Source organism: Citrus clementina, unplaced genomic scaffold (assembly GCF_000493195.1).
Source record: "Citrus clementina cultivar Clemenules unplaced genomic scaffold, Citrus_clementina_v1.0 scaffold_1, whole genome shotgun sequence".
In the NCBI taxonomy this organism is placed as follows: Eukaryota; Viridiplantae; Streptophyta; class Magnoliopsida; order Sapindales; family Rutaceae; genus Citrus; species Citrus x clementina.
Genome location: NW_006263303.1, coordinates 18,536,360 through 18,554,938, shown reverse-complemented (window position 1 = coordinate 18,554,938; position 18,579 = coordinate 18,536,360). Strand labels below are relative to the sequence as shown.

Below are 18,579 nucleotides of genomic sequence, written 5' to 3'. Positions count from 1 at the left end.
GAGCAATTAGATTTGAAAACTGCATTTCTTCATGGAGAACTTGAAGAAGAAATATATATGTTCCAACCAGAAGGTTTTGCAGAAATAGGAAATGAGAACTTGGTTTGCAGGTTGAACAAATCTCTATACGGTCTCAAACAGGCGCCGATGTGTTGGTATAAGAGATTTGATTCCTTCATTATGAGCCTTAGATATAACAGACTCAGTTCAGACCATTGTGCATATTACAAGAGGTTTGAAGATAATGATTTCATCATTTTACTGTTGTATATGGATGACATGTTGGTAGCAGGCCCCAACAAAGAATGAATCTAAGAATTGAAGGCACAGTTGACTAGGGAGTTTGAAATGAAGGACTTGGGACCAGCAAACAAGATTCTAGGGATGCAAATACACCGAGACAGAAATAACAAGAAGATTTGGCTTTCGCAGAAGAATTACTTGAAAAAAATCTTGCGGTGCTTCAACATGCAAGATATATAAGTCAATTTCTACCCCACTTCCTATTAATTTCAAATTATCCTCAAGTATGTGTCCTAGCAATGAAGCAGAGAGGAAGGAGATGTCTCGAGTACCGTATGCATCAACAGTGGGAAGTTTAATGTTCACTATGATATGTACTAGACCAGACATTGCACAAGCAGTGGGAGTAGTCAGTCGATACATGGCGAATCCCGATGGAGAGCATTGGATAGTTGTGAAGAGAATTCTGAGATACATCAGAGGAACCTCTGATGTTGCATTATGTTATGGAGGATCAGAGTTTTCTGTCAAGGGCTATGTGGATTTAGATTTTGTAGGAGATCTTGATAAAATGAAATCCACTACTGGTTATGTGTTTACACTTGCTGGAGCAGCTGTAAGTTGGGTTTCGAAACTGCAAACCGTTGTGGCCTTATCTACAACAGAAGCAAAGTACATGACAGCTACACAAGCTTGCAAGGAAGCTATTTGGATACAAAGATTATTGGAGGAGCTTGGGCACAAACAACAAAAAATTCATGTGTTTTGTGACAGTCAGAGTGCCTTGCACATTGCAAAGAATCTAGCATTTCATTCCAGGACAAAGCACATAAGAGTTCAGTATCACTTCGTTCGAGAAGTAGTGGAAGACATAAGTGTGGATTTACAGAAAATCCATACGAAGGAGAACCTAACAGATGTTTTGACCAAGTCGATAAATGCTGACAAGTTTATCTGGAGTAGATCCTCTTGTGGCCTAGCAGAAACGTAGGCAATATGATTATGGCGAAACAGAAAGGATGGTGTGGAGATTGATTGATTTTCAATCTAATCTCTAAGTGGGAGAATGTCAAAATTGGCTGCAGCATCTAGAAGCTGCATCTAGAAGGTTTGAAGAAGCAAAGCAAAATGGTTGGCACATGGCTTTGAAATTCTAGATGCCGTAATGTTTGGTAAAAGAAAAAGAAAAATTCAAAGCTAAAAAATTCAAAGTTTGAAATTTTTGAGCTGTATGGCTTGAAGTTTATGGCCACTTTTTTGACTTTTGAGGCAACGTTTTGCCTATAAATACAAGCTCTCAATTTAGAGCTTGTATCCAATTCCATCGAGAGAGAAGCATTGCCTTCTTTAGAGTTGAGAGTATTAAGAGTTTAATAAACTCTTGAGTGATCAGTGTTCTGAGAGTTTGGGTGTATTGGGGTTTTGGGAAGTGAGCTAAAGCCCCTCTTTGAAGGCGAAATGGACGGAGCTTTTGATCAAGTTGGTGGCGATCTTTGACCTTGTTTCTTGATCAGGCAAGTGCTGGTTAACTTTCTAGACGACGGCTTTGCCGTTGACTGTAACGGCGTTATGGATGTTCGTAACAGCAGCACGACTGTAAACGTAGGAATACCAGCATATGCCCTTAACAGCAGTTAGATCCGGTGTGTTGCGTTTAATTGAATCCACTGTCCCAGAAATGTAATCGTAGATTCCCATCTCTTTCTCTCCTCTCTTCTTTCTCTCTCAGTCTCAAAAGAGTAAAGCAAGAGAATCAACTGGGAAGTTATACCGTTGCTGCAGAATTTTTATTATATAGGTCTGCTGCTTGGCGTCCGTGAGGACCGTGACATTTAAAAAGCCAAAAACAAAAGTTTCGCAGCTCCAATTAACTAATATTAATTCATGAAGATTTTCTAATTTAAAAGTTAAAATGGTTTATTTCTAAAATTTTTAAATAATGTTGCCAAAATTCTTATAAAATACGGTCAGCTACAATATTTTTTAAAATATTGTACTTATGTTTTAACATATAATAAAAAATAAACAAAAATAATAAAATATGACTATTTGATGGTATGGATATTGTAAAGGACAATAAATAAAGTATATAAAATTATTTGTGAGAAAAGTTTAACATATTCTTACTTTAAAAAGTCCTCTCATGATTTTGATCTTTTAAAAATTTATTGACATGTGACGTTACTAAATTCGATGGCTAATTACCAGGAGAAGAAAAGTTGACGATGAGAGAATAAATTGACAGGAGCAAAAATTATGGAGTGAAAGCGGGAAAAATCAGTCATGACGAAGAGTTTTAAGGAATTAAAATGCATCTTTTATAACTAAAGTTAGTTGGTGTGAGTGGTTCGGTACTTTCACTCCTTAAGAGAGGTTAAGGGTTCAAGTTCCGCTTTCGTATGGAGTCACCACTTTAGCTAGCACTTTACCCCTTACGGGTTGACCCGGTGCGAACGAGGATTAGTCTGGGTTGTATTACGGGCTTAAAGGTGTCTCCCACAGTTGGGGCCCACTCAGGACCACCTCATGATTCAGACAAAAAAAAAATGCATCTTTTAAGAGGTTAGTCAAAATAATTTAAAAACAAATCCTGACCATTGAATTAATAATATCATATGTCAATTGATTTTAAAAGAAATCTCACAGTGGTCAGGTCATAATAAAAAAATCAACAAAAATAAAATAATAGTAAAACTTATTTACCTAATCACTGTTAAAATATTTCTTTTCTATTTTTTCAGAAAATTATAGAAATATTTTTAAAAAATAAAAAGAAGAGAAATATTTTAGAACTTCTTAAAAAAATAGAAAAGAAGAGGATAAAGAGTTAACTTTTTTTTCCATATTTCAAAAAAAACCCTAATGAGTTCTGAGAAAGTCTCTCCATCGCCATTGGTGAGCGACAGTTTCACCAAAAAGGCAAAGTTTAGGGCTGAAGGGGATGATCGAGACAACCCTACACCCTTTTTCCTACCGTGACATAGCAATGGAAGCGCAAGAAGGTTCTTCGAATGTAGTTTTTGGCACGAAGGACAAGTGGGAGCTAGAAGAGGATGATGTCTTTTTTAAGGAGGATGAATCTATGCTCTATATTGCATTCTCACAGAGAATTCACGACCGGTTAGTCCAACCTTAGGAGAATTCAGTTGTCATTAAAACTCTTGGGCGTAATTTGGGTTATAGAGTCATCAATGAACGTTTGAAGAGAATCTAGAGCTCTACAATGGGATTTTCCATCATCGACTTGGCTAATGATTACTACTTGGTCCATTATAGGAATGAGAAGGATGTGGAGTATGCACTCACTGAGGGGCCTTGGACTGTCATAGGGCATTATCTAACTGTTCAACAATGGTCATCGGATTTTGATATTGCTACGAATAAAATTGATTGTATTGTGGCCTGGATTCGCTTATCAGGTATGAACATTCATTTTTATTATAAAACTATTATTAAGATTGACTATAATATTGTCGCGACCCAAAGAGGAAAATTTGCTCACATTGCGGTTCAGTTGGATCTTGAAAAGCCATTAGTTTCTTAGTTTAATTTTGAGGGAAGAATCCAGAAGGTAGAGTATGAAAATTTGCCTTTGATATGCTTTTGCTGTGGCAAATTTGGCCATTATAAAGATGCTTGCCCTGATGGTGGTGTTACTCCCTTGGCAACTGAATTGCCTATTCCATGTCCTGATGCCGTAAACCGGGCTATAATGGTCGGGGAGGTTTCTGATTGGAATGAGTCTAAGTTTGGATCGTGGATGGTGGTAACTCGTAAACCTTGCCCTCGTAGACCTTTAGAAATGGAGTCCCCTAAGATTCCAGTTCAGGATCAACATGGGTCGAAAGTTCAGAAATCACGGTTCGATGTTTTACGTAAAGTGGTGAAAGAGGAAACTGTCCCTCAAAATTAAGAAAATATTTCGGCTGTTCATCAGGGCATTACGGAGCCAGCCTTGTAAAATCCTTATGCTTTAGCCCCTAAACCCAGAAGCATGAAAAAGAAGCACGTGAGTCAACTAATGAGAAAATATCCTACCAAAAAGATTCCAGTTCCATCAAACAAGTCCATAACTGAAAACATTAACCCAAATATTCATAGCCACGCTCAAACTTTCCAACCTAATAGCCCAACCCGAGCCATGCAAGGCATGCATGTAAACCCAAAGGTTTTAACCACGTCTATACCATGTGCTACCCCTGATATTCCCTCTAGTTCCATGCATTGCATGCATGCTAATCCTAATAACAAGGTTGCTTCCCCGATTCTTATTCCTGTAACCCTTAATCCTTTACATCACAGTGTCGTTTCTTTCCCTAACCCTCCCTTACAATCCTCTCATTTTTTGCCTAACCATGATCATCCGTCTGATGACAGTTTAGCTCAGAGTTTTGATAGAGAGTCCCCTGATGATTACAGAAGTAATAATCTTAATACAAGGTTGGAAAATCTTGGGGAGCTAGATTAAGCGGTTATGGGTCGGGACAGGTTTCCTTTAACTGACGATGATAGTTCAGGGTTTCCTGACACTATTATGGACGATGAAGCTGAAGCCTTGGGGCTTTCTCCGTAATTCCTTCCATCTTCCTTTTAAACTACTTATTATGTGTATTACGACTATGTTTTGGAACGCTTAAGGTTCACCATCTTTTCATCATCTTTTTTCTGCATTGGTAAATAATTACAAATCCGTAATGGCGGTATTAATGGAACATTGCATCAGTAGGTCTAAGACGGATAATTTCATCAAGAATAGTGGTTTTGACAAATCTCATCAGGTGGAAGCAGATGATTTTTCTGGCGGTATTTGGATTCTTTGGAAAGATTTATTTAAAGTTGAGATTGTTGGGAACCATACTCAGTTCATCCATCTCAATATTTTCAAGAACAATAGCTTGCTAACTTAGATGACGATGATCTATGCTAGTCCTAATCCAAGCATCAGGAGATATCTTTGGAATGAGTTGGCGAATATTGCTCTTACTGCCCATGATCCTTGGCTTTTGGGTAGTGATTTCAATACTATTTTGTATAATTCTAAAAAGAAAAGAGGATCTCCGACGGGCATAGGTGCTTGTAGACTTTTTCAGTCTTGGTTTTATACTCATTGCATGCATGACTTTCATTTCCATGGGCCACGCTTCACTTGGTCTCACGGTAACCTTTTTAAACGCCTTGATAGAATTATTTGCAATAGTGATTGGGCTCAGAATTATGCCGCTGCAACTGTACTTCATCTCCCGAAATTTATTTTGGATCATAGACCGCTTCTAGTGAAAGAGAATGTTTTACCTCCAAGGAACTTGGATTCTCGTCCGTTTCGGTTTCAGGCAGCTTGGCTCACGAATGATGGTTTCAAGGATTTTGTGACCACTTCATGGGACCGGAACATCAACTACCTTAAGGCGGCTGATCTTTTTCGGCTTAAAGTCATGGAATGGATTAAGCGGTGTTTTGGGAATATTTTTTGGAGGAAAGGCATTTACTGGCTCGTCTGAGGGGGATTCGGCGGGCTTTGGAGGAGTATTCTTCTCAAGGGCTCCTTGAGCTTGAATTAAAATTGAAAACAGAACTTGAAGAGGTGCTTACTCAGAAAGAGATTATCTGGCTTCAGAAGTCGCGCAAGGATTGGCTTTTGTTAGGTGATTTTAACACTTCCTACTACCATCAGAAAACTTTATCTAGAAGGCGTCGAAATTATATCACAGCCATACAAAATAATACGGGTACTTGGATTTATGATAACGATGAAATAAAGGCCCATGCTATTCAGTTTTATTCTTCCCTTTATTCTTGCGATTCTTTAGATTTTCAGGCATACCCTCTGAACTCTTTTCCTATTATTGATGATGACGAGCTTCAATATCTTCATGGGCACGTGGACGATGATGAAATTAAAAGAACTGTCTTTGGCATGTACCCCCTCAAAGCCTCGGGTCCGAATGACCTCCACGTTATTTTCTATCAAACTTAGTGGGATACGGTCGGCTCATCTCTATGCTGTTTGGTGAAAGATGTTTTTCAGGATAAATGCATCCCTAAGGATCTGAATTCTACATTGCTCGCTCTCGTTCCAAAGATTGAGAACCTTTCTTCTTTGAAATTGTACCGTCCTATCTCTTTTTATAATGTAGCCTACAAGACCATTACCAAAATTATTGCCAATAGGCTCCAATCGGTTTTACCTCAGCTGATTAGCCCCCACCAAACTAGCTTTGTTCCTGGTCACTATATAATGGAAAATATTGTGATTGCTCAAGAAGTTATCCATTCAATGCGAAAAAAGACTAGTGCAAAGGGCTTTATGGCGATTAAGGTTGATCTTGAGAAAGCGTATGATCACCTTAGTTAGGAATTCATTAATGATACTTTGTGTGAGGCTCGTCTTCCTTCGGATCTCATTCAGGTTATTATGGCTTGTATTACCTAAGTTAAAATGAGGGTTTTGTGGAATGGTGAGGTGACTGATGAATTCTCGCCTTCCCGTGTAATTCGCCAAGGTGATCCCTTGTCTCCTTACTTATTTGTTCTCTGCATCGAATGCCTTAGTCAGGAGATTCATAATGTTGTTACTGTTGGAAAGTGGAAACCGATCCATTTGGCTCACAATGATGTTTCTTTCTCTCATTTTTTCTTCGCAGATGATCTTTTTTTGCTGGCTGAAGCTTCTATGGAGCAAGCTCGGGTTATTTCGGCAGTCTTTGAATCTTATTGTTACAGTTCATAAGCTAAAGTCAATGATAATAAGACTCTGCTATATTTTTTCAAAAATGTAGGAGATAGAGATGTGGCCAGGATTTCGGGCGCTCTTGGTTTTTCAGTTACGCAAGATCTTGGTAAATATCTTGGGGGTTCCCCTTCACCATACACGAGTCTCCAACAATATGTTCCAGGATATTATTGATAAAGTTGATAAGCGGCTCTCTAGTTGGAATACCTCCCATTTGTCTCTGGCCGGTCGCATTACTCTGGCTCAATCGGTTCTTCAGGCTATTCCCATTTACATCATGGAAACTGTTTCTCTTCCTATTGGGGTTAGAGAGAGGATTGATAGGGCATGCATACGGTTTATTTAGAGTGGCTCTTCACCTCATCAACGTCTTAGCATGATTAATTGGAGGGATATTTGTAAACTGAAGTCAGCTGGTGGGCTGGGGTTTAAATCTTTGGTTATGATGAATCGGGCTCTCCATATGAAACTTGCTGGGGTCTCATCTCCTCTTCTAACAGTTTTTGGGTTCAGATTCTTGCTTCTAAGTATGGGGTTGATACTCATAATCCGCCCTTTGTGCTTCATACCCGCTATGGTTCCCATTTGTGGAAATCCTTCGGTAGTGTTTGGAATGAGGTCTTGGCAAGTAGACGTTGGTGTTTGGGTGATGGTTAGCCCGTTCAGTTTTGGTGGGACCTTTAGGTGACCAATGATGTCCCTCTTGCTGCGTATGCCACCAACATTATTCCCAGTAATATCTTAAATGTCAAGGTGGCTGATTTCGTCAAAGAGGATGGCTCATGGTACTAGGATTGTTTTGAACATTTTCTTCCTTCTAATATTATCCTTCAAATTGCTGCTCTCCATCCCCCGTCCCCTGCTAAGGGTACAAATTTAATTTTTTGGGCCCACTCAAAGTCTGGGCGGTTCACTACTCATTCTACATACTTGGCGATTTTGGATGATAATCCTATGCATGATGACCGTCTCTAGCGCATGGTTTGGAGCTGGAAAGGCCCCCAAAGTGTGCGTATTTTCTTATGGCAAGTGTTTCATGATTGGTTGAAAACCAAGGCTGAGTTGGGTCGTCGTCACATCTCTGTTTCAACAGCCTGCGACCGGTGTGGGGCTATGACTAAGGATGTTATCCATGCCTTGCGGGACTGTATCTTGGTTAAGAGGTTTTACCTCCTGATAATTCTTGAGAACAAACGTGAGTCCTTCTTTAATTCTCGGCTCCGGGAGTGGCTTAGTTCGAATGTGGGGATTGCTGGAAAGCTGGGGAGTGTTTCTAACTGGGCAACCTTCTTTGGTATTGCGCTCTGGAGACTTTGGTTTTGGAGGAACCAATTCCTTTTTAATTAAGCTTCTATGGATCCGAATGTTGTGTTAGTGGATGTTCTTACACGTACTGCGGAGATGCATAAATTTCATACCCATCTACTTACCACAGGGCATACAAGGGTGAATCAATGGATCTCTTGGAAACCTCCGGATTGGCCTTGGTGTACTTTGAATATTGATGGTGCTCATAACAGGAATGGGATATCTACTGCTGGGGGCCTAATTCGTGATCACATGGGTCACTGGCTTAGTGGTTTTGGGATGATGATTGGATCATGTTCTATTACAGTAGCAGAACTTTGGGGTTTGTATCAAGGGTTGCATCTGGCCTGGAACTCTGGCATAAGAAGGCTCAAAGTTAAAACAGATAGTCGTTGTGTGTTTCAGTTGGTGACTAAGCCGACCTTGATATCAATCACTATGCCCCGCTTATTCAAGCTATCAAGGATTATTTAAAGTTTGATTGGCAAGTTTCCATCTCTCATATTTACCGAGAAGCTAAATTTGCGACTGGTTATATGGCGAGGCTAGCTTTCTCCAGTCCTCTTGGTTTTGTTGTGTACCCTACTCTCCCGTTGGGCGTTAGATCTTTCTTGTTTCATGATGCTTATGGGAGGGCCCATCCTCGTTCTGTTGTTCTTTACCTCTGTTTAGAGCCCCTGTTTTACCTAAAAAAGAAAAAGAAAAAAAAAGAGAGAAATATTTTAGAACTTCTTAGATAAATGAAAGAAGTATTTAAATATTTTTTATTTTTAATATTAATTACATATCATATTACTGTATTATACATATATTTACAATCTATAAAATATATATTTAGACAAATAATTTGAAAAATATCTGTGCTCCACTCACATTTTACAATAGAGAAAAAATTATAAATAAATTTTACCAATTATATATAATATTTTATTAAAAAAAATTTTAAATTAATGAGAACTTGATCCTCACAATTTAGAAAAATTGTGAGCAGAGGTTGACCGTTAAGCTAAAGCCTATTGACTTAAATACTTTTTATTAGACTAAGGATTTGCGTTCCCCTGTAAACAGCAAAATCAAAATCTGTCGCGAAACTGTTAGAACCAAACAGTACAAGGCGCGTATATCTTCTCCGTCACCGGCATGGCAGACGCCGTTAAAGTCTATAAAGATCAACATCCAATCAGCAATTTGGATCGTCGAGCGAAGATCGGGGGATTCCTGAAAATTTTCACCGAATTCGCCCTCGATTCCGCCGTCAACGTCTCTTTCAAAGGCTTCACTGGTTAGTGTTACTTTTTCTTTGTTTATACTTTTGAGCTAATTTGATTTATTTTCAATAAATTTCGTATTATTCCGTTCTGCATTTCAATATTATGTGATGAAGTTAGTTTTTTGGAGGTTGATAGAATTTTGTACTTTTCTGTATTTTAATTAATTAACAGTCTAGAGTAGAAACTTTATGGTCATAACATAAATATTCATTTTGTTGAATTTATACAGATCCATATTTGTACGGTTCAACTTCAGATTCTCTGTAATTTACAATGATTGTTGAGATCTGATTCTGACTGAAATTCATTGTAATTCTTTGAAATTCAATACTGTAATTTTCTAAGGAGGTTAGGTTTTTAGTGTGTCTTAGTTTAAGTGCAGGAAGGATGGCTCTGCATTGTTTCTGAATTTGGGAAACTATCTTAACAAGGAAAGAAAGTAATCAAATGATGATGAAAATTAGATGCTAATACGCAGTTATTTGCCTGGAACATGTGTAACAGTTTAAGGAATTTTTAGCAGTTTTGCTATGAAATTTTCACATACTCGCTTGTTAGTTTTTGTTTATATATTCCTTTTGGGAGGCAATAACAATATGAGAATATCTTTATTCATATACAAATTGATAGCTATATGACTACATCCTCATGTTGGACTTTTGGAATCTGTCGTGTGGAGCAGAATGCATAGCTCTTCAGTCACTTTGCTTTATATTCGATTTGTTTTACATTGCAAATGCTTTGTTTTTGTGCTTCTGTGAAAGAGCAGGTGATATGTTTGAGAGTGCAGAACCTGATAGATGAACTGCAAAATGTGTGTGGTGTTTGTTTCTCTAAATATGGATTACATTTACAAATTAGAGACTAGGCCTTCTCATAGGCACCTGGTCAAACTTGCGCATACAATTGTTCTACTAGGATTTGGAACTTTAAGCATTGATAAATAATTCATAAAAATTTGTTTTGCCCATTTATGAGTTTGCAGGCGGGAAGAAAGTGTATAAGGCTGTGCTGGATGGATTGAAGTATCAACCACAGCCCCTTCTGTTAGATGATAAAAAGAAATGCAGAGATACTGAATCAGCAGAGGAGATGCAAGTAAAGATGGAAGAAATGCAGGAACTCATGAACAACGTAAAGCCACAAAACAAGACATCAGTGAAACCTACTAAATAAAGGATCAATGCCTCAGCAGAAGAAACCAAATGAAGGCATCAAGGGATCTGATCTTCCGAAAACCAAGGAGAAAAGAATTTTCATTCGATCTAGGCTATAATATGGGGTTGAGTTGACTAACCTTAGCTATAAAGAAAAATCAGATATATTGCATAATTAATGCAATATGTAAAACTGTTTACTGCAGATATATCATGTTACAGTGATCACTGATTATATATGAAGCCTTAATGATATATTGGTACTTTGCATTTTGTTCTCTCACACTTTTTGTTATTTTTATTGTTTCATAAACAAGTTTGTTCTATGAACTAAAACTGGAAGTTATGGAGACCAAAATGCTGTAGGCATTTAAGCATGTGATTCTTGAAAGATCGCCAAAAGAAAAGGGAATAGTATGTTTTGAATGTTGTAATTTTAGTTTGGGTTTGCGCTTGTGAGAATGCCTTTATAAGGTGCTTCTAAATAGAAATTCTTAATAAGGTGCATTTAAATAGAAATGCTTTGTATAGGTCCGGTACTCTTTGAACAACATCAACCGTGAGATAATTTATTTTTCTTGTATACATAATACAAAACTCAATTGCTTAAAATTTTAAATCATGATAACTTGGTACAAAATAACGAGAAAATTTTATATTGGGTGTGGGCAGGTGCATTAAATTATTCGATTGTTCATCAAGTAGTATTTTCAGATGTATACACTTTGAAATGGACCAATAATAATAGATGGAGAAAAGTAATTTAAAACACATGATATGTATTTATTGAATGATTCTAGGTTTTATATTTATTTTTTTACTTAATATTAAATAAATAAATAAAAATATTATCACAAATTAATGATGGGTTAAAAATTCTAAAGCCGGTGTCGGAATCAGTTTCATCCTTGAGATGTTGAATTTAGGCTCTTCATAAAAACGAATCAAAATTAAAAATACTTACGAAAAGGTAAAAAATTGAACTGAACCAAACCGGTTCCTTGGTAAGGATCGGTTTATTTTTTGTCCGCCCCGAAAGCGTTCCTACTCAAGCGAGGAACTGCAAGATCTTCCATGTAATAACAGCAACATTTGGGGGCAATCTCGACAATTCGTAATTCCTCAGTTTTATTACATTTTGTCATTTTCACTCATCGTCGTTCTTTCTTCTCGCAATTTCTAGACTCACAGACACTCTCTCTAGTCTCAAGCTCTCTTCTTCCATGTCGGCGTGGACAGCAACGGCTCGCCAAGCCGCAAACTTGGCTCGGCTCTCCTCCTCAAAATCCAATTCAGCATCATCTTCTCAAGCCGCTTCTCTCATCCATCGGCGCGGTCTTGCCGGCGGCGGCGGTAATGATTTGCACCTTTTTTTTGTTTTTGGGAATCAATGCCAAATTCTACTTCGTATTTAATATTTTCATTATTATGTTCTAAAAAGGCGTATTTTTATTGAGCTTGATTCATATAATAACAAAAATATTATATTGCTTCAAAAGCATTTCTTTTTCTTTTCTGGAATCTGGAATTATTAGTTTTTGATATTTAAAGATCTAGTGGAAGATATGCCCTTCATTTAGAAAACAAAAAAAATTGCTATTGACAATGTAATATCGTTTCGGTAGAAAATGAATCATTTTCACTGATAGTTGTTTGCTTTGCATGCTTTGGTTGAATTGCAGACCATCATGGACCTCCGAAGGTGAATTTTTGGGAGGACCCTTTGAGTCCATCTAAATGGAAAGAAGAACATGTAAGAAGGTTTTTGTAAGCTAGGTCTTGTATGTTATGAAATGGTTATCATATGGTTGATGATGAGATAGCCATCTTTCGCCGTTTACATTGTGAAATAATTTTCATTAAGATTCCCATATTTATGTTGTGTACTTCATTTTGTCAATCATAGCTTAGTAATTTCTTAATTGTGTAAGTTGAGACGAACTTATTATGATCTATTGTGGTGTATTTTGAGTTCATCTTCATGGTTCAATATTTAAAGAAGTTGAGGTAGCCAGAGATTGAATATGATTTTATCATTGTAGGATTATCTGTTTGTATTTGTGGGTTTATGCTGGCCAGCATCTGCCACTCATTGCAAAGAAAAATTATGAAAATTAGGCAGGTCTGTGAAAAAGGGGGTTAAAAAAATCGTAAATGAGCCATTTTCATTATTGGTACAAGTTGGACATTTTCAGTTTCATATATAAAATAAAATAAAAATAAAAATAAATATATAATTGAATTGTTATATTTTTATGTCTAATGCAGTTAGTTTCACATGTGATGACGTAGAAATAGTTAGCTTTTTTGCATTTTTGATATGGCATGATCAGGCATGATCAAGAAGTAACCCATAATTTAAATTGCTAGATGATATGATCAAGGGTGTTTATAATTTTTGTCGTTTGCAGTTCGTGATCATCTCTGCAACTGGCTGGGGTTTACTTTTTTATGGAGGTTACAAGTTCTTCACCGGAGAGAAGGACAAGAAAGAAGAGGTATTTTTTTAATTATCTGCTTTTGTTATATGAGCTTCTTAGGGGATATCAGCTCCATAGATCCTCAAATCACGTGCTTCATTTATCAAATTTGCTTATTTTGAGTAATGTGCTGCTATTATTTACTATTTAGTGCAGGAATTGAACATGATGTGGCATGGTTCATTAGAATGGTCTTGACATTTTTCGACTTGAGCATTTTAGCCTTATGCTTAATAGTTATTATTATAGCATGTATACAGAAGATTATTGAACACAGCGAGAAGTTTATCTGCTCACACACTTTGACAGCTTATAGCTTTCTGTGTTCCATCAATACTGTTTGCCCCAGATTTTATTTACACTTAATTTGACGATAAGTTTTTGGGTATATATTTCAATCTCTTGTCAAACCATCACAAGTATTTCCTGTTATTTTTTGGAATATAGCCTGGATGTCATCAACCATGCTTGGAGTTCCCGCCAAGAATAAAGTTGATTGGTTATTTGACTGTTTAGTGATTATCTATCTGCTCCAGAAATGTGAATATGGCTGACATGTCTCTTTCTTGGCTTAATGATTCACTGACACGAAATATTCAATATTTTCTTGTTTTGGCCAAGAGATACAATATGCGTGCCACTAATATTGCAAGAAAATTATTTTGCCAGGTCTGACTTTTTCTCTCATAATTCTTGGCAGAAGGTTGGAGAGGCATCACACTAGACTTCCGGCAGTCTTGGACACATATCCATAAAAATTCTGCCAAAATAAAGATACGCAATGAGGCCGTATAGCTGCGGGTGGTTTTTAGTTGTACATTACTGAAAATTGATGGATGATGATTCTCAGCTTCTACTTTGTAGTTCTTTCTTGTGGTCGTTTTAACGTTTGAATTACCATGTACACCATTCCGTATGTCCTTAATAATGAATGGGACGATTAGTTTCAATAGCTACTCATTCTAACTTTTTATTGTCACAGAAGATTGCAATACAAGGATCTTGATGGAAGCTAGTCAAGGCCCTAGCAGTTTGATGCACATTCAATTTCTTACTTCAAATTAAAACAATCTTTGTTTATAGAAGTGCAAGTATCTCTTGACAAATGAAGAAATATCAATCAAATCCTTACAACAGAGTATGAAGTTGTCAAACTAGCGGCAAATAATTTTCCATCAATGCCGAAAGAAATCGAGGAACAATGTAGAGTCCATGTTGATGGCGTAATTCTAGCAATCGATCGTATTCCAAATTTATGAATTAACTATATGAGAACGGTTTGTTAATTTAGTATGAGTTCCTTTCGATGATAGGAAAAAAAAAAATTTAAGCACAATCAGAACAAAAATAGCCAAGGAAACTTTTATTCAATGGCAATCCTAATCATCTACTTGAACAATTAAGAACATTTGGTTTTCCCGCGCAGGGGCTTGGAAGTTTTCCCACGCAGGCGCCTGGGGACATAGCTGCCGGGGGTAGGTGCAGCAGGAGTGGCAGTTTCGGGCTCTGATGATGTTCCCCAAGGGGGAGGTGCAGCAGGAGTGGCAGTTTCGGGCTCAGCAGGAGCGGCAGTTTCAGGGTCTGATGATGTTCGCTCAGGGGTAGGTGCAGCGGGAGCGGCAGTTTCAGACTCTGATGATTTCCCCAAGAGAGCCTCGCTTCTGAGCTGTTCGTGCTCTTGCTCTCGCTCTCTTTGCCTCTCTTTTTCAGCAATAATAAATCCACTGAATTTACTTTGGAAGTCTGGTCGTAAATCATCAATGAATGAAATAGTCCTTAAACAGAAGACCTCTGAAATATTAAAAGTCAGTTCAAATCTCTGCCCCGGCATGAAAGGTTCACAGAAAGGCGGCAAATCTTTACCAGCCATGGAAATATGCCTCAGCTCCTTTGTTTCAATGTTATACCAACAGGGCACATATATACCATCTAAAGTTACCATGATATACGTAGTGCCGATACCCTCCACAACCAGCCACGGATTGAAGTTGTGGTGAAGAAAGCTGCGTAAAGAAATTGGTCGACCAACCATTGATGAAAGAGAGATCTTGTGATTCAGAATCCAAAGGCTGTCTGAATTCTTCAGCATCTGTTGATGCGAGATTCTGGTTACGCTCTTCCTACGATCAGGATATCTGCTCGATCAACCTCACTTCGACCAGGATCTCTCCTCGTATGCTTTCTTCTCCAAGTATTCCTGCGTCCACAGAAACAAGTCAGAGCACGCCGGTTGTTTTCCCGGCGTAAACCCTCTGACGCTTAAGTCAGATATGAAGGCTCTGGGAACGCTTACCACAGATCTTATGGCTTTTTGGTAGTTTTCTCTTCTTTAGAATTTCCTTAATCTCTGTTATAATCTCAAAATTGCTAACCCTTTTACCTTCGTTGGCTACCTTTTTATAGGCTACTTCTGAGCTCGGGTCTCCCCTCCATTCACACTCGTTATCCTCCCACCTCTCGAACGTGGACTCCCCATTTCTGTAGTTGTGGGTGGTTGCGTGGCCATCGTGCCTAGATTCTCGGATTGGAGAGCATGCCTCGCCAACCGTCATTGACCGGGTCTCCTCGAATCAACACTTAGCAGGAATACAGCAGAAATGACTTTATGCTTCTTACAGGAAATTGGCCTCGCGGATGACGTGCTCGTGGATGAGTAGGATATTCCTGCTCCTGCTCCCTCGGATACCAAGCTCTTACAGGACACACTGGTTCGCAGAACTCTGCCATCAGATAACTGCTCATCATGCATGGTCTCGTCGACGTATTTCTCCCAAACATCGGTCCCCCAGTTTCTGGTGTTGGGTAATGTAGTGGACCAGCAGTAGAAACTTGACAGTACTTGCTCGCGTGGGATTGGAAAAGGCTGCCAAGAGTCATGTCGCATTTAATTGCGGACGAGGTGATGTGGCAGAAATCTGCCCCTCTATTCGAATTTCAAACCAACGGTTACGAGGCCCTTGGGATTTGGTGCCGTTAAATGATGGCAACCCAAGAGTCAGTCCCCATTAGGAAACCCAAATCCTCTCGAACGGCAAATTCATCATTCACTTCGTCTCCGTCTCTGTCTCTCCAGCAAAGAAGTTCCGGCATAAAGGCCTCCATCTCTGTCTTTCACCGACTGAACCATTACTTCAGGTATTTCTTCTATCTCCTTGGTCTCGGATAGTTGTAGATAATTTATCTTCTCTTTTGTTTGGGTAGTAGTTGGTGGTGGTGTTGTGGTTAGAGCTTAGGGAATGTCGAAAGGCAAAGAGAAGGTCCTTGAGGTTGACGAGGAGGAGTTGGACTTCCTGCTTAGTCTGCTCACCGATCCTGCTTTTGACCCCGGGATCCCCTTAGAGCCCATTAGATCTAGTGTTGGCACTAGCGCTAGGAGGATGTCCCCCCAAACAACCTCCTCGAGCGGAAATAACGATGAAGAGGAGTCTTCTGGCTCGGAGAACACCCTGAGTGAGGGTCGAGGAGATGATTCTGATGAGGTGTCCCCATCAGGAGCGTCGCCACCAGAAGGGCGGAGTACAGTAGGAGGTAGAGCCCTATCGCGGGACTACGCTATTGATTATATGACGTGCACGACCACATTTGACGAGCTCGCTGACCTCCGGCTTAGGTATAGCATTCCTGGTGAAATACTTCTTAAAGTCCCAGGAAAGAAGGATACCCTTAGCAGGCCTCCTAGGGGATATGTTACCTTGTTTTTGGAGAGTTTTAGGCACGGGTTGAGGTGTCCCTTGCAACTCTACTTTGCCCGGATTCTTAACAGGCTAAACCTAGCTCCTGGTCAGCTGAACCCCAACGGGTGGAGAGTGCTCTCTGGTCTGTTCATATTGTGGGACAGATGTTGCCAAAGCGAGCCCACGGTCGACGAGGTGAAGCACTTGTACCAGCTGAAAAGCAGCCCCAAAGACGCCGGCTGGTATTACTTCCAATCAAGTACCAAGACCAGGAAACTCATAACCGATCTTCCTACTGGTGGTGGTGGGAATTGGAAGAAGAAGTTCTTTTTCGCAAGGGGTCCCTGGGGTCAAGTTGCACAGGTTGATGAGCAGGACTTCCGCGTCCCACCCCGTTTCGTGGTCCCAGGTTGCTTGCTCGTATTAGATGTCTTGTCTTCCTTGTTGTTTGCACTTTATTGGTTTGTCTCTAATCAAATGTTTGTTTGTGTTGCAAGTTCTTGGGGTGTTCACTTCCTGCTCCAACCTGATCAGCTCAAACGGGTTGAGGCTGTACTAGCCAACTCCTGCCCGAGTCGAGAGCTGATAACTGTTTACAACTTGCTCGAGTCTCGCTTGGTACTCCCTGGCCATAAGATGGAGGACGCTGTGATTAGGGCTCTGAACATGAAATGTTCTCGACTTCAAACCACGAAGAGGGACCACAACAAGGACGCCCCTTCTGCAAAGCAGGCCAACATCGTGCAGCAAGTCTCTCCCTTGAAGACTTTACCTCCTGCTCCTGCCAAAGTCGGGGAAACTAGTGGAGCAGCCACGGATCCTGCTTCCTCTTCTCCTCCTGTCGGGCCTCGATCTCGCTTACCTGACAGTCGAGCAGAACACTTGGTCCCCTATCTCAATGAGTTATCTAAACTCGTGAGCAAGAAGGACCTAGAGGACTTTGATGGCTGCACCTTGGGGGAGCTGGTGGGGGCCATGCAGTATAGCGCTTTCCACCTTAGCTGCATGACCACCTATTACAAGGCTAAGGTTAGCTGCTACGATCGGAAGATGAAGGAGGATATTCAATCGGCGACGACCAGAGCTGACGTTACCGAGAAGAAAGCAGGGGAGCTGAATGTTGAGAACCTCAAGCTGATAAAGCAAGAATCTCTTGCTCAAGCAAAAGCCATTACCCTCGAGGAGGAGCTGACCAAGGTCAAGGAGGATCTGCAAAGACAGAAGGTTATGTATGAGGCTCAGATCGAATCTCTCCGCGATTCCCACCGAGCTCAGGTCAAGAACTTGGAGAGGGAGGCCGACAACCAGTACGACCAGGGACTTTGGCATTCCTATCGTTGCATCATGGCCGTCCTCAAGAAGCAGCACTCTGATCTGAAGATGAATGACCTTGCAGCTGGTGTTGCTCAACATATAGATGAGGAGGCGGCCAAGGAAGATGCCGAAGGGGTAGAGCCGATCGTGATTGAGGAGGAAAACTCTCCTCCTCGTGCAGTCCCTGCTAACGTTGGCGAGGCGAGCACCCCCCCAGACGCAACTGGTGATACCCCCCCTGCACTTGAGGAGGTCCAGCCAGCCGATGCTGCTCGGCTTATTGATCCGCCATCTTCTTGATATATTTCTTGTATTGTAATGAACAATGTTTGTGAAGATTATCTCCTCTGTTAATTATTAACAAATTAATAAAAAAATTTTTTTATAACTTTCTTGTGTTGT

The 18,579-nt window shown here is 39.7% G+C and overlaps 2 protein-coding genes across 3 annotated transcripts; both read left to right on the top strand.

The window, feature by feature from the left end:
* Positions 1 to 9,256: 9,256 nt before the first annotated feature.
* Positions 9,257 to 10,988, top strand: LOC18054193. Its single transcript, XM_006451914.2, has 2 exons — positions 9,257 to 9,563; positions 10,538 to 10,988. The coding sequence occupies exons 1-2, from the start codon at positions 9,422 to 9,424 to the stop codon at positions 10,726 to 10,728; spliced, it is 333 nt and encodes a 110-aa protein (XP_006451977.2). The 5' UTR covers positions 9,257 to 9,421; the 3' UTR covers positions 10,729 to 10,988.
* Positions 10,989 to 11,838: 850 nt separating this feature from the next.
* Positions 11,839 to 14,229, top strand: LOC18054192. 2 transcript variants are annotated; one of them, XM_006451913.2, is made up of 4 exons: positions 11,839 to 12,062; positions 12,392 to 12,462; positions 13,121 to 13,207; positions 13,893 to 14,229. In XM_006451913.2, the coding sequence occupies exons 1-4, from the start codon at positions 11,933 to 11,935 to the stop codon at positions 13,911 to 13,913; spliced, it is 309 nt and encodes a 102-aa protein (XP_006451976.1). In that variant the 5' UTR covers positions 11,839 to 11,932; the 3' UTR covers positions 13,914 to 14,229. The 2 variants fall into 2 exon arrangements, with proteins under 2 accessions (XP_006451976.1, XP_006451974.1); XM_006451911.2 differs by having other exon boundaries at positions 11,843 to 12,062; positions 13,890 to 14,229.
* The last annotated feature ends 4,350 nt before the right edge of the window (positions 14,230 to 18,579 follow it).

Excerpts from the sequence above, each read along its gene's own strand:
- LOC18054193 (XM_006451914.2), top strand. The coding sequence starts at position 9,422 with ATGGCAGACGCCGTTAAAGTCTATAAAGATCAACATCCAATCAGCAAT. Across the intron at positions 9,564-10,537 it reads CTCTTTCAAAGGCTTCACTG|GCGGGAAGAAAGTGTATAAG; the intron begins GTTAGTGTTACT and ends ATGAGTTTGCAG.
- LOC18054192 (XM_006451911.2), top strand. The coding sequence starts at position 11,933 with ATGTCGGCGTGGACAGCAACGGCTCGCCAAGCCGCAAACTTGGCTCGG. Across the intron at positions 12,463-13,120 it reads CTAAATGGAAAGAAGAACAT|TTCGTGATCATCTCTGCAAC; the intron begins GTAAGAAGGTTT and ends TGTCGTTTGCAG. Across the intron at positions 13,208-13,889 it reads AGAAGGACAAGAAAGAAGAG|AAGGTTGGAGAGGCATCACA; the intron begins GTATTTTTTTAA and ends AATTCTTGGCAG.